Source organism: Calliphora vicina, chromosome 3 (assembly GCF_958450345.1).
Source record: "Calliphora vicina chromosome 3, idCalVici1.1, whole genome shotgun sequence".
Taxonomy (NCBI): Eukaryota; Metazoa; Arthropoda; class Insecta; order Diptera; family Calliphoridae; genus Calliphora; species Calliphora vicina.
This window is the reverse complement of record NC_088782.1, coordinates 52,357,575-52,371,431: the sequence shown is the minus strand read 5'-3', so window position 1 is coordinate 52,371,431 and position 13,857 is coordinate 52,357,575. Positions and strand designations below refer to the sequence as shown.

The 13,857-nt window shown below is 28.8% G+C and overlaps 1 protein-coding gene across 2 annotated transcripts in view; it reads left to right on the top strand.

Annotated features, from left to right (window-relative positions):
- The first annotated feature begins 4,435 nt into the window (after positions 1 to 4,435).
- Positions 4,436 to 13,857, top strand: part of stj (straightjacket) — a 33,101-nt gene continuing 23,679 nt past the window's right edge. For both annotated transcript variants that reach the window (XM_065504522.1, XM_065504521.1), the window contains exons 1-5: positions 4,436 to 4,829; positions 4,907 to 4,988; positions 6,957 to 7,061; positions 7,214 to 7,481; positions 8,115 to 8,506. In XM_065504522.1, coding sequence (XP_065360594.1) covers positions 4,720 to 4,829; positions 4,907 to 4,988; positions 6,957 to 7,061; positions 7,214 to 7,481; positions 8,115 to 8,506 — 957 coding nt within the window. In that variant the 5' untranslated portion in view covers positions 4,436 to 4,719. The remainder of the gene's footprint in view (positions 4,830 to 4,906; positions 4,989 to 6,956; positions 7,062 to 7,213; positions 7,482 to 8,114; positions 8,507 to 13,857) is intronic.

Genomic DNA, 13,857 nt, shown 5'->3' with positions numbered 1-13,857 from the left:
TATTGGCCAAGTTATTAGCGAATTTATATATTTTGAGTTTTTATATAAAAAAATCGATTTTTTGTCCGAAATATGAGTGATCACAGATCGAGGTCCTTTCGTTGATTAAACGCTTATTGGCCAAGTTATTAGCGAATTTAGATATTTTGAGTTTTTATATAAAAATCGATTTTTGTTCAGAAATATGAGTGATCACAGATCGAGGTCCTTTTGTTGATTAAACGCTTATTGGCCACGTTATTAGCGAATTTAGATATTTTGAGTTTTTATATAAAAAATCGATTTTTGTTCAGAAATATGAGTGATCACAGATCGAGCTCCTTTTCTTGCCCAAATTATTAGCGAGTTTAGATATTTTGACTTTTTATATAAAAAATCGAATTTATGTCCGAAATATGAGTGATCACAGATCGAGGTCCTTTTGTTGATTAAACGCTTATTGGCCAAGTTATTAGCGAATTTAGATATTTTCAGTTTTTATATAAAAAAAAGCGATTTTTGTTCAGAAATATGAGTGATCACAGATCGAACTCCTTTTCTTGATAAAACGTTTATTGGCCAAGTTATTAGCGAATTTAGATATTTTGAGTTTTTCAATAAAAAACAGATTTCTGTTCAGAAATATGAGTGATCACAGATCGAGGTCCTTTTGTAGATTAAACGCTTATTGGCCACGTTATTAGCGAATTTAGATATTTTGAGTTTTTATATAAAAATCGATTTTTGTTCAGAAATATGAATGATCACAGATCGAGCTCCTTTTCTTGGCCAAATTATTAGCGAGTTTAGATATTTTGACTTTTTATATAAAAAATCGAATTTTTGTCAGAAATATGAGTGATCACAGATCGAGGTCCTTTTGTTGATTAAACGCTTATTGGCCAAGTTATTAGCGAATATAGATATTTTCAGTTTTTATATAAAAAAAATCGATTTTTGTTCAGAAATATGAGTGATCACAGATCGAGCTCCTTTTCTTGGCCAAGTTATTAACAAATTTATATATTTTGAGTTTTTATATAAAAAAAATCGATTTTTGTTCAGAAATATGAGTGATCACAGATCGAGGTCCTTTTGTTGATTAAACGCTTATTGGCCAAGTTATTAGCGAATATAGATATTTTGACTTTTTATATAAAAAATCGATTTTTTGTCCGAAATATTAGTAATCACAGATCGAGCTGTTTTTCTTGATTAAACGCTTATTAAACCAGTTATTAGCGAATTTAGATATTTTGAGTTTTTATATAAAAAAAATCGATTTTTGGCCAGAAATATGAGTGATCACAGATCGAGCTCTTTTTCTTGATTAAACGCTTATTGGCCAAGTTATTAGCAAATATATATATTTGGTGTTTTTAAATACATTTTTGTTCAGAAATATGAGTGGTCACAGATCGAGGTCCTTTTGTTGATTAAACGCTTATTGGCCAAGTTATTAGCGAATTTTGATATTTTGAGTTTTTATATAAAAAAATCGATTTTTGTTCAGAAATATGAGTGATCACAGATCGAGCTCCTTTTCTTGATTAAACGTTTATTGGCCAAGTTATTAGCAAATTTATATATTTCGAGTTTTTATATAAAAAATCGATTTTTGTTCAGAAATATGAGTGATCACAGATCGAGCTACTTTTCTTGATTAAACGCTTATTGGCCAAGTTATTAGCGAATTTAGATATTTTGAGTTTTTATATAAAAAAAATCGATTAAAAAATCTTGATTAAACGCTTATTGGCCAAGTTACTAGCGAATTTAGATTTTTGAGTTTTTATATAAAAAATCGATTTTTGTTCGGAAATATGAGTGATCACAGATCGAGCCCCTTTTCTTGATTAAACGCTTATTAGCGAATTTAGATTTTGAGTTTTTATATAAAAAAATCGATTTTTGTTCAGAAATATGAGTGATCACAGATAAACCTCTTTTTCTTGATTAAACGCTTATTGTCCAAGTTATTAGCGAATTTAGATATTTTGAGTTTTTATATATAAAATTGATATTTTGTCCGAAATATGAGTGATCACAGATCAAACTCCTTTTCTTGATAAAACGCTTATTGGCCAAGTTATTAGCGAATTTAGATATTTAGAAATATGGTCGGTCAAGCCCGACCATATAATACCCTACACTAAGTAAAGGAACAAAAACATTTTTCTTTTAAAATTTCAATAATTTATATTTTTGAGTGATTTTCGGAAGTGGGCCTTATATGGGGGCTATGTCAAATTTTAGACCGATCACCATGAAATTAGGTCGTGTGATTTATGTTTACATGAAAGTTTACTATGTTGAATTTTGTGAGTATACCAATTTTTAAGCGATTTATGCACGTTAAAGTGATTTTCGGAAGGGGGTCTATATGGGAGCTATGATATATTTTGTGTATATAAAACTTATTTGGAGCGGAATTTGTGGAGATACATATATAAATTAAACATTTATGACCGATAAAGTCCAATTTAGGGAGGACATTTGTATGGGGCTAGGTGAAATAATGGACCTATTTCAGCCAGTTTCAATAGGCTTGGTCCTTGAGCCGAAAAAATAATATGTACCAAATTTCATCGAAATATCTTCAAAATTACGACCTGTACTCTGCGCACAAGGTTTACATGGACAGCCAGCCAGCCAGACGGACGGACGTACAGACGGACATCGTTTAATCGACTCAGAAAGTGATTCTAAGTCCATCGGTATAATTTAAGGTGGGTGTTAGACTAATATTTTTGGGCGTTGCAAACATCTGCACAAACGTATTATACCCTCCCCCTATGGTGGTGTAGGGTATAAAAATCGATTTTTTGTCCGAAATATGAGTGATCACAGATCGAGCTCTTTTTCTTGATTGGACGCTTAATGGCCAAGTTATTAGCGAATTTAGATATTTTGAGTTTTTATATAAAAAAAATCGATTTTTGTTCAGAAATATGAGTGAGCACAGATCGAGCACTTTTTCTTGATTAAACGCTTATTGGCCAAGTTATTAGCGAATTTATATATTTTGAGTTTTTATATAAAAAAAAAAATCGATTTTTGTTCAGAAATATGAGTGATCACAGATCAAGCTCATTCTCTTGATTAAACGCTTATTGGCCAAGTTATTAGCGAATTTATATATTTTGAGTGTTTATATAAAAAAAATAGATTTTTGTTCAAAAATATGAGTGATCACAGATCGAGCTCTTTTTCTTGATTAAATGCTTATTGGCCAAGTTATTAGCAAATTTAGATATTTTGAGTTTTTATATAAAAAAAATCGATTTTTGTTCCGAAATATTAGTGATCACAGATCGAGCTCTTTTTCTTGATTAAACGCTTATTGGCCAAGTTAATAGCAAATTTAATTTTGAGTTTTGATATAAAAAAAACGATTTTTTTTCTGAAATATGAGTGATCACAGATCGAGCTCTTTTTCTTGATTAAATGCTTATTGGCTTATTTTCGTTAATATAAGTAAATAAAAGTATATTTGCTTTAGGGGGATTTCATGTCAAGTGAACCAACTTTTTAAATCGATGGATGAAATTTGCACCAAGATTAGTTCTATTGTATAGTAATTCAGACTCAATTTTTCAGCAAGAAGGGTCGAGAACTCTCTGAGTTAGACATTTTAACCAAGTACGTGTTTTTTCTCATCCATGTAACTTATGACCATTGTTCTTAGCAAAATGTGTCCCAAATAGTTTAGACAGCGATATCTTCAATCTTTAAAAAAAAAAAAATAAAATAAAAAATTTGAAATTTTTTTTTCCTATTTCGGCACTCCCGACTAAGCACTCTTACTTGATTGTATGTATACAAATCGTTGTCTGTGTCAAAAAAGTTTCATTAGGTAAATAGAATTGTGTAGAGTAAACTATGAAAGGACTTGACCGACAACAAGTCTTTTCGTTGTTTTTTTTTACCATACTTTTATTAAACATAGTAATTTGTTGACTTTCTAGTTCGAATTTAGTGTCATGAACATTGAGTGACCTACATTAGGGACATCGATACTTAAACGTATGTTACACGGTAAAATTCCAGTGATAAAACAACAAGTGCTAAAAAACTGTTGTAGTATTCTATGACAACAAACTTCATTCACAAATAATTTATTGGAATGCCGTCAATGAAAACAGACGTAAACAAAGTGAATGCGCCAACTCCAGCTTTTGTTATTATTTACAAAGAGAATGTAAACAAATTCCTGTTGTATGCTACCAAGTGCCGGTACACGTGCAGAATGTAAACATAAACAATATAACATGACATGCGTCAAATTATCTAACGTCTGCGTACTAGAGTTTTAGAAGAGTAAAGACTATATGAAAATTACATACCCATAGAGGTCTCTTTGTAACACATGCAATGGTATTGATGAACTCATCAATTTGCTACAAATTCCAAAAATGTTCTTCTAAAACTGACAGTATAGATACAGAACAAAATTTTCAACGAGCAGCACTACTTTTCCAAAAAATAAAAATAAATTGAAAACTTGTTATTAAATAAATATTAATTATAAAATAAATACAAATTTCCATTAAATATAAATATTTTGAAAAACCAGTAATATTCAAAATAAAGATTAACCAAATATTCATCTCAAAACGCACAACATTCGAAATCAAAGAAGTGATATGACGATTGCCTGATTTTTGTTTCGTGATTAATATTCTAAAAGGAAATTTCCTTAAATTATTGTTTTTATTAGTTTAAAATAAAATAAGCAAAATGTTGTTGAGAAATTTAAAATCCATATTATTTAAAGTTCTATGCTGTTTCTTTGTGCTTTATCCAAATGGTGCCAACTTAGTGCCTGGTGAAAAAATCAATTACAACTTGTAAATATAATTCCTCCATATCTCAACGAATTTTATGGTATTTTCTTACAAACAAAAGAATCTTATCAAATTTTCAGAGTACATTCGTGGGCAGATAAACTGGGCATGGAACTGTTTCATTTGGGTGATTTTATAACACGTCGCAAAGAGGTTCAAGAGGTATGTGTATAATTTTTTACTAAATATATAATAAATACCTTTAGTTTATTGCTGGAACATCATATATTGATTTTTACCCAATTATTTTAGTTGTACTTGAAAGTAGGTTAATTTAAAGAGAGTATTTTCTCATTATTAACATACCATTACACAAATATAGCATATGGTGCTGAAAATGATAACATTTGATTTAATTTTTTGTAAATAGAATAATTTATTCCGAGAATAGACAAAATGTCCAACAATACTTTTATTTATATTGAATACTATTTTATAAGTTCTTTATAACCTATTTTTTATTGCGTTTTTTGGTTTAAGAAATTACTGAATCATCCCAACCATACTGTTCCACCTTGTACGGACTCCCATACTAATGTCCCCAATCCTGATTTGAACATTCAAAATTGTCTAATGATGAAATTGGACATAAACAAGTTTTATATGAACCTAAATCATTCTAGCAACTTTTGTGAGGATATAACAACTATATCAGAAACATATTTTATTGTCACATTCATACATACTTCCTTCATTGGACTAAAAATAAATGTATTTGTCAAATAAAAACAGAAAGAAAAGTATAATAATAACTGAGTCCAAAGTTATATGCATTTGAATTTAAAAAATTTAAAAATCCATTTTTCGCTAGTTTTTTTTAGATGTTTTAATCTAATTTATCTAAAACATTTTTAAGATATGTAAGGAGTTTATACTTTTTGAAAAGTTAACATTACATCAAATATTTTAAATGAAAAAATTCGAAAATCAGAACCCTTCACAAAATAATTAAATATGTACATATTGGGCCATCTAAAATGGGTTACTATATTTTAATAGGCGATTTTTGGATGGACCTGGTACCCTCGGAATCAACATTATTTTTTAATTTATTTTTTAAATTCAAATGCATATAAATTTGGACTCAGTAATTATTTTTCGAAATAATTATTTTTTTATTTCACAAATACATTCGTTGGAGAAAACCGGCAAATATTTGGACCCGCTGTTATAAAAAAAACTGGAGTAGGGTGGGTAAAAATTATGAAAATTTAATATTCAAATGCGAATATCTCCTAAGTTATAAAAGATAATTGATACCTACTAATTGATGGAAATCGGTTCAAAAACGAAGAATTAGGATCGTGGCCCATGAGGTGCAAAATCAAAACTTAAACTTGACAGCACTTCCTCTTTGCGCATGTGAAATTTCATTCAAACTGGACTAACCGTTTAGTAGTAACAGATTTATTTCCCCCTTTTTATACCCTCCACCACCATTGTGCGCAAAGTAAGGGTCGCAATTTTGAAGATATTTCGATCAAATTTGGTACATACATTATTTTCAGCCCAATAACGAATCTTATTGAAACTGGCTTAAATCAGTTCACTATTTCACCTAGCCGCCATAAAAATGTCCTCCCGATATTGGACTTTATCGGTCATAACTTTAGGTATCTAAACCAATTTCGCTCCAAATAAGTTCTATATATACGGAAGTTATGTCACGAAATTTTATGATGATCGGTACTTAATTAGTCATAGCTCCCATATAAGGCCCGCTTCCGAAAATCACTTTAACAAGCACTTTCGGGATATCCTTCTTATGCTGTGTATTGTATTACTATAGGTATTTTGAATCTATTTAAAAATATGAACCTTTAAAAACTTTGGCCATTGAAAATATGTATACCAAATATTATAGAATTCAGAAGAATAAAGGTTCTAAAAATTCATTTATTTTTATCGACAATTCGACCACTTCTTAATATTATTAGTAGCTTTGAAAAATTTCATTACAAAATATTGGAAAATAGTAAAATTAGCAGGTAAACGAACAGCTTGTAACTATGTTTAGATTGTTATTGTTGTATTATTAAACATTAATTAATTCTTAACTAATAAATGTTTTTAAAATATTTATATTTATAATAATAATTGTTAATATATTTTATTATATTTATATTTTAGAGTTTTAAACAAGCCCAAGTTGTTTCAAGAGCGGGAGCTAAAATAGTAGACAATATGGCTAATGAAATTAAAACAATGATGGATTCAAAAATAAGTGCTGTGCGCGTAAGTAAAAAAATAATCAAATACATATGTAACTTAACCATGATTTTGAAATAAATAGTTTAACAATTTTGAATTAGATGTCCACAAACAACTACATATTTACATACATACTTGAAAATCATAAATAATAATTTGTTAATTTGAAAATTTAGCGAATAATGGATACTGCCGAAAATACCGCCTTAACATATCAAAGTGAAAAGCCCGATAAAAATTTTTCATATTATAATGCTAAAGAAATGATTGAACCCCACGAACCAATACCCACAGCGCCTCCAAGAGATCTAGAAGATGCGGGGGGACCAAAAATTTTCGTTCAACCAAAAGAGATTGTTCTAACACCCAAAGCTGAATTTTTTAATACACCTATCAATATGAGTGTTAGCTCAGTGCATGTGCCGACGAATGTTTACGATAGAGGTTTGAATTTTTTTGTTCCATTTCTTTTAAATTTCCCGTTTAAAAACGTTTTCATTTCCCACACTTATGCCGATGCTAAAAGCACACGTTTCGAAATATTTAAAAAAATAAAAATATTAAATTCACCCGGAGTATTATAAAGATTTTTAACAAAAAATATTGCGCAAACATGTTTATGGCCATTAAGAACTAAGTACCTAATAGATGAATACTCGTAGATGTTGATTTTATGAATCATTTTAACATCTCGAACACACAGAAATGAGCAGGCGTAAAGTTGATTGTGTAAATAATTTTGTTAAAAGTCCAACACGCATAGTATGGCTTCTAAATGCTTTTACTAACCACCTTTTTGTTATTTTAATTTTAATGCTAAACACAAGTTTATTTAAGAACAAAACTTTAAAAACAAATTACGAAAACCATCATATAATTATATATTTTTAACTTTTTTTTATATTTTTTCATATTAACATAAACACACATACACAAACAAACATACATACATCTGATCCGATTCGAAAATTACAAAACAAACAAAAAATTAACTGATCAAAATTCAAATTGGCTTAATTATTCCTACTGAAACATTATGAAAAAAATAACAAAAACAAATAAACGATAAAAATTTAGCATCGGATACGATTAAAGCCATTGAATGGTCAGAGAATTTGGATCAAATATTTCGAGACAATTATAAAAAAGATCCAACACTGTCGTGGCAATTTTTTGGTAGTTCGACCGGCTTTATGCGTCAATTCCCGGCATCGAAATGGAAAGCGGATCCGGTTGATCTATACGATTGCCGGTTACGTTCATGGTTTATGGAAGCGGCGACAAGTCCAAAGGATGTCATTATCCTATTGGATGGATCAGGCTCTATGACTGGGCAGAGGCTAGATATCGCAAAGCATGTTGTAAATACGATACTCGATACATTAGGTACAAATGACTTTGTGAACATCTTCACCTTTAGCGATAAAGTTAAGCCTGTTGTTGGATGTTTTGAGGATACTCTTGTTCAAGTATATATCAATTTTTTTTATTACTATTATTATTATTATTGTGTATTATTTGTCTCTTACCATTTCTATATTTATATAGTTTCATTACTTAGTTAATTACTTATATTATGTATGTTTAATTTTCAAACTTCCTTCTTTATTTTAATTAATTAATTAATCACCATTATATATTACACACAATTTTTAATTTATACCCAATGAGCCGTTTACTTAAGTACAAGTAAATGCTTAGAAGAAACTAAAAATATCCTCAACTTATAGAATATAAATGTACTTAAGAACACGCTTTCATTTAAACGCTTTTTAGTTCACCATAATAGTTTGGTATCTGATGAATTATTCACATGCAGACCTACACTTTTCCTAATTTCTTAGCATTTTATTTAGTTCACATTATCTATTAAAATCAAACATTTATTCAGATAATGCGTACTAAATAAAAGTACTTTTTTTATAAAAAAAACAAATTTATATAAATACACACATACTATATATTATCCTGCTTAGATTAAAACACAGAAATACATAGCATCACTACTCGATATACATACATAAATTACATACTAGGCCTTGGTTCAAAATATTGATTATGAACTTTTTTGTTAAAATTGATACCCCTTTATCTGCAGCTGAAACCATTGATTTTAAACGAAATTTTTCTACAGAGTAACTTTACCATACGATTCCATAGGTACATAAATGTAGGAAAAACAAATAAGAAATCTATATTCGGCTGTGCCGAATCTTATATATTCACCAAATTATACATAAAAATATATTTTTTTTTAAATATTTTTATTTAAACAAAATTAAAATTTTTTTTCCAAATTGTTTTTAATTTTTTTTGGAAAAATAATTTTTGACAAAAAAAATTTTGAATGAAAAAAAAAATTCGGGTTAAAAAATATTTTTCCCGATTTTGACCCATTGTAGGTCCAACTTACTATAGCCTTATATACATCGTTGTAATGGAATTTGAAATATCTATCCATTTATGGGCCGATTTTGTCGATTTTAAATAGCAACCGAGCCGGAAGAATTCCCGACATATTAATGTATGAATCATTTATTTAAGTTATTTGGGGGCTACGGAAAGTTGATTTCAACATACAGGCGGACATGGCTATATCGACTTCGCTATCTATAACGATCCAGAATATATATACTTTGTGGGGTCGCAAATGAAAAATGTAGAAATTACAAACGGAATTACAAACTTATATATACCCTAGCCACTCATGGCGAAGGGTATAATAATCCTTGTTTTGGCACTATTAGAATAGGACCATTTTATTAAATATTAATTAAACGTGTTAATATCTGCCATGTCCGTCCGTCTTTTGAAAACTCGATAGGGCCCAAACGAAAGGAGCTAGCTGTCTGAAATACTCTCTGTTGATAAGGTTTGTTTGGTATTGAAAATGTGCAATATCGGTCCATGATTTACAAATGTCCCCCCGGAATACAGTTTGAACAATCTTTAATATGTTGATTGATCCTGATAACATTAGTTTTAAGTACTCTGAAATTACATTGTAAAGTATGACGTAAATCGGGCAACATTTGTCACCTTAGAAAATGACTTGAACATTCATAATTGTTTTATAATAATTAATATGGTGATGAAATTGAACATAAAAAAATTGTATATGAACCTAAATCTTTCTACCAACTTTTGTGAGGATCGGTCCATAATTGACCCTAACTCCCATATAAACCCTATAGCAGAAAAATATGTATGGCGGGTATACAAGATTTGGCATAGCCGAATATAACACTCAAACTTATAATCATAATTTTTTTAATTACTTGAAAAAAATGCTTACTGTTTTCGCGTTGAATCGAATGGTAAAGTATGCTTTCAAAAGTTATTACTAGAAATAAATGCCGCTCAAAATCAGTAGTTTTAGCCACAGAAGTGCAAGTTAAGGATTTGAAATTTTAACAAAATAATTACACCATTGTGATCACTAATAAAAAACCTTATAAAAAAGCATGATATCACTTTATCAGAGAACATTTGCTTAATATAAAATTATTTTCAAAGTAACTTTTAAGATATAGTGGTGAGTAAAGAAGATAGTCCTTAACTAGGATTATAACTAGACTTTTGAAATGACTACAGATTGATCTAATGGTAATAATGATGACAACCGAACATCAGTTGCGTTGTAAGTTGCCTAAATGGTATTACAGATGGCAACTGGCAGCCAAATTGGCAACCAGAAATTTGTGGTTGCTCTCTAGCGACGCAACTGAAGTTCGGTTGAAAGAAATGAAAGAAATTTTAAAGTTAATTGTTGTTAAAGTCGACTTTATTTTAAAATAGAACTTTTGTTTTTATTTGAAAAAAGCTTCATAACATTTTCCAACATTATATTATACATTCAAATAATTGCAAATATTTTTCAATGAATGTACATAAATAAAAAAAGAAATTTTAAAAAATTAAAAAAACAAAATATACATAAAAGTTCAAAAGTATACTTTGGTTCAAAACAAAAAGCTTTTTTTGAAATATTAAAACAACATTTTAAATTGTATTTCACATTGGGTTTATGGTACGAAATTTAAAATAATAGTCAAATTTATGGACTTAAAATCGACTTTAAGGCTTTTGTAGTTAGGCTGATTGTTTTTAAAATCGTGTAAACAAATTTGGAACATTTTTACGAAACATTTTTTGAATAAATTGTACTGATATCATGATCTTAATAGTTGGAAAACCTTATAAATTTTTTGATTTTTCCAATATTCGGCTCATAATGCATCGTTTGAGAGGTATTCATACAAAATTTGTTCTTCGGGACATTCTAATGTAGAATTTCATTATTTGGTAGCTATATAGAATTAGGTCCCTTAGTGTTTTATATACCCAATCTAAGTATGTATGTATATCGAGTTGTATTTAAGAAATAGTCTTATTAACGCTATTTAAATAGTTAACGAAGACCAAATAGTTAACCCGTATTTAAATTAATAAATTTTTGTGAGGGTATTTATCTCATTCGTATGAAATATCATTGTTATAGTTGGACAGCTCTTAAGTTTATAGATAATACTTGTATATAAGTTAGAGCGAATCACTTCTTCATATGAAGAGAAAAAAATAAATTGATTTGTTTTAGGATGTCTCCCAAAATATTTAAGTTCTAGTGATAACCGTTCAAGAGGTGGAACATTTTCAAAAAAAAAACATTTTTTGGGGTATTCAGGCATGTCACACATTCCGTTCGGAATGGTTTCAATTCCATAGTTTTTATTCCGATCGATTTCGTTTTAGGTTCTTCAGATTCCGTGTAATTTATTAATTCCAAAAATATTTAATAATCCTGTATTTCACTTTTGTTTATATTAAAACAAAAGTGAAGTTTTTGGTACAGAAATTTATTAAAATTTTAAGAAAAACAAATAATTACAAACAAATATCAATTCCACTTTGAAAACTGTAAGTGGTTTCATTCCGAAAGAAATGTTCGTTTTACTTTTCGTGTAGAAGCAAATTACGGAATTAATTCCACTTTCGATCGGAATGGAATTCTGTGACAGGCCTGATTATTTGAAAGGGTTCATCCAGCCGCAATATTGAATATTGAAAAATAAATTATCAAACTAAATACATATTTCTTAAATCAAGTAAATTTTTAAATATTTCAATTTACTTTCAAAATAATAAACATTTTCATAAAAAATCCTTAAAAAGACATATACATATCGCTCATTTGCTGCAACAACGTCATAATTCAAAAAAAGTTGTTTCGAGAAAAACGGCTTTTAACGTTTTAAGACATTTTACTATTTCTTTAAAAAAAATTTCAACAAATCATGCGATTTCAGAAATAAAACCTAAACCTTTTAAATAGTAGATATTAATACCTTTCTTATCTGTATTTAACACAAATTTTTACTCGTCAAATATACGAGAAAATATGAATTTTAATTTTGATGTTTACCACAAAAAAACACTCTCACACAAAAAATAATTGACTTTTATGAAAACTGATAACATTATATGAAATATTATAGAACGGCGCATGTTTTGTATTACTCAGTTCAAAAACCATGGATTTAAGTTATGACTTTGTTGCAGCAAATGAGCGATATGTATATAAATTATGGAATATCTCCATATTAAGGGTAAGCTTGGACAAGGCAAAAATATACACCCCTATCATGAAATACATGTGAAATTTATGTTCCCATGAATTATCCATTTCCCTCGAAGTGAAAATTGCTATCGTGATATTCCCCTGAACTTTTAATTCACAATAGTTGATTTTGTTCGTAACAGCTGTTTATTGTTTACAAAATTCCATCTAAAAATTTCCCAATGAACGAAAAGTGGGAAAAGGGAACATATTTCATGTGAAATATTGATTCGCGATAAGGTTGATAGAGTTGGCTGGAAGAGCCGCATGCATCCCGATATTATATATTTTCTTTTGGGAGAAATTACTAATATTTTCAAAAACAAAAAAAAAACTTTTTTTTTGAAAATGGTCCAACTCACGAACGGTTATCACTGGACCCAAAATATTTTGGGAGACATCCTAAAACAAAACAAGCTTTATTTTGAGGGGGTTAACAAAATCAGTGTATTTAAAAAAAAAACAGTTGTTGAGAAAAACTTATTTTATATAAAATTAATTTTTTCCCCACAGATTGTTAAAACAAATATAAAAGATTGTCTGCAAATATTAAGTCATGGAAAAATTAAGAAGAAATTATTGTTCACTGCTTGTTACTTTTTATCAATTAAATTTTTTAATTCATCTACACTCACAAAATAATCTTTGTACTATTTTCTATTTTTAATAACCGCGTTTTTGTCGTTTGTTTTGCAACACAAGTTACGTATTTCTTAAATTATCACTGATATATTCAGTTTTCCACCTTTTAAACAAACCTTTCTTATGACTTCAATTTCAAAATACTATATCTAAGCGCAAAACGGCATGTGAACAATAATTTCAAACCGATTATAATGTACTCCCATAATGACCTTTATCTAAAGATTTACATATTTATAGCTTCATACCACATTGCCAACCCGAGTTCTGTACAATTTTCTTATTTGGTCTGACCATTACTAACTTTTTTTTTATTTTTCGATATTTTTGAAAACCATTTACCACTTCTAGTTATGAGAATATTATTTTGAATTAAGAAACGACAAAGCAATAATAGAGAGACACAATGAAAGATCACACGTCAATGGCGGCAAATCCCACTCATCTCGACTATAACAATGATCTTAACTAACTAACTAACATTATAATTTTAGTAAATAATTATTTGTTTTAACTGTTTTACGTTTTTAACACGATGTAATTGTGCAACAATTTTATTAA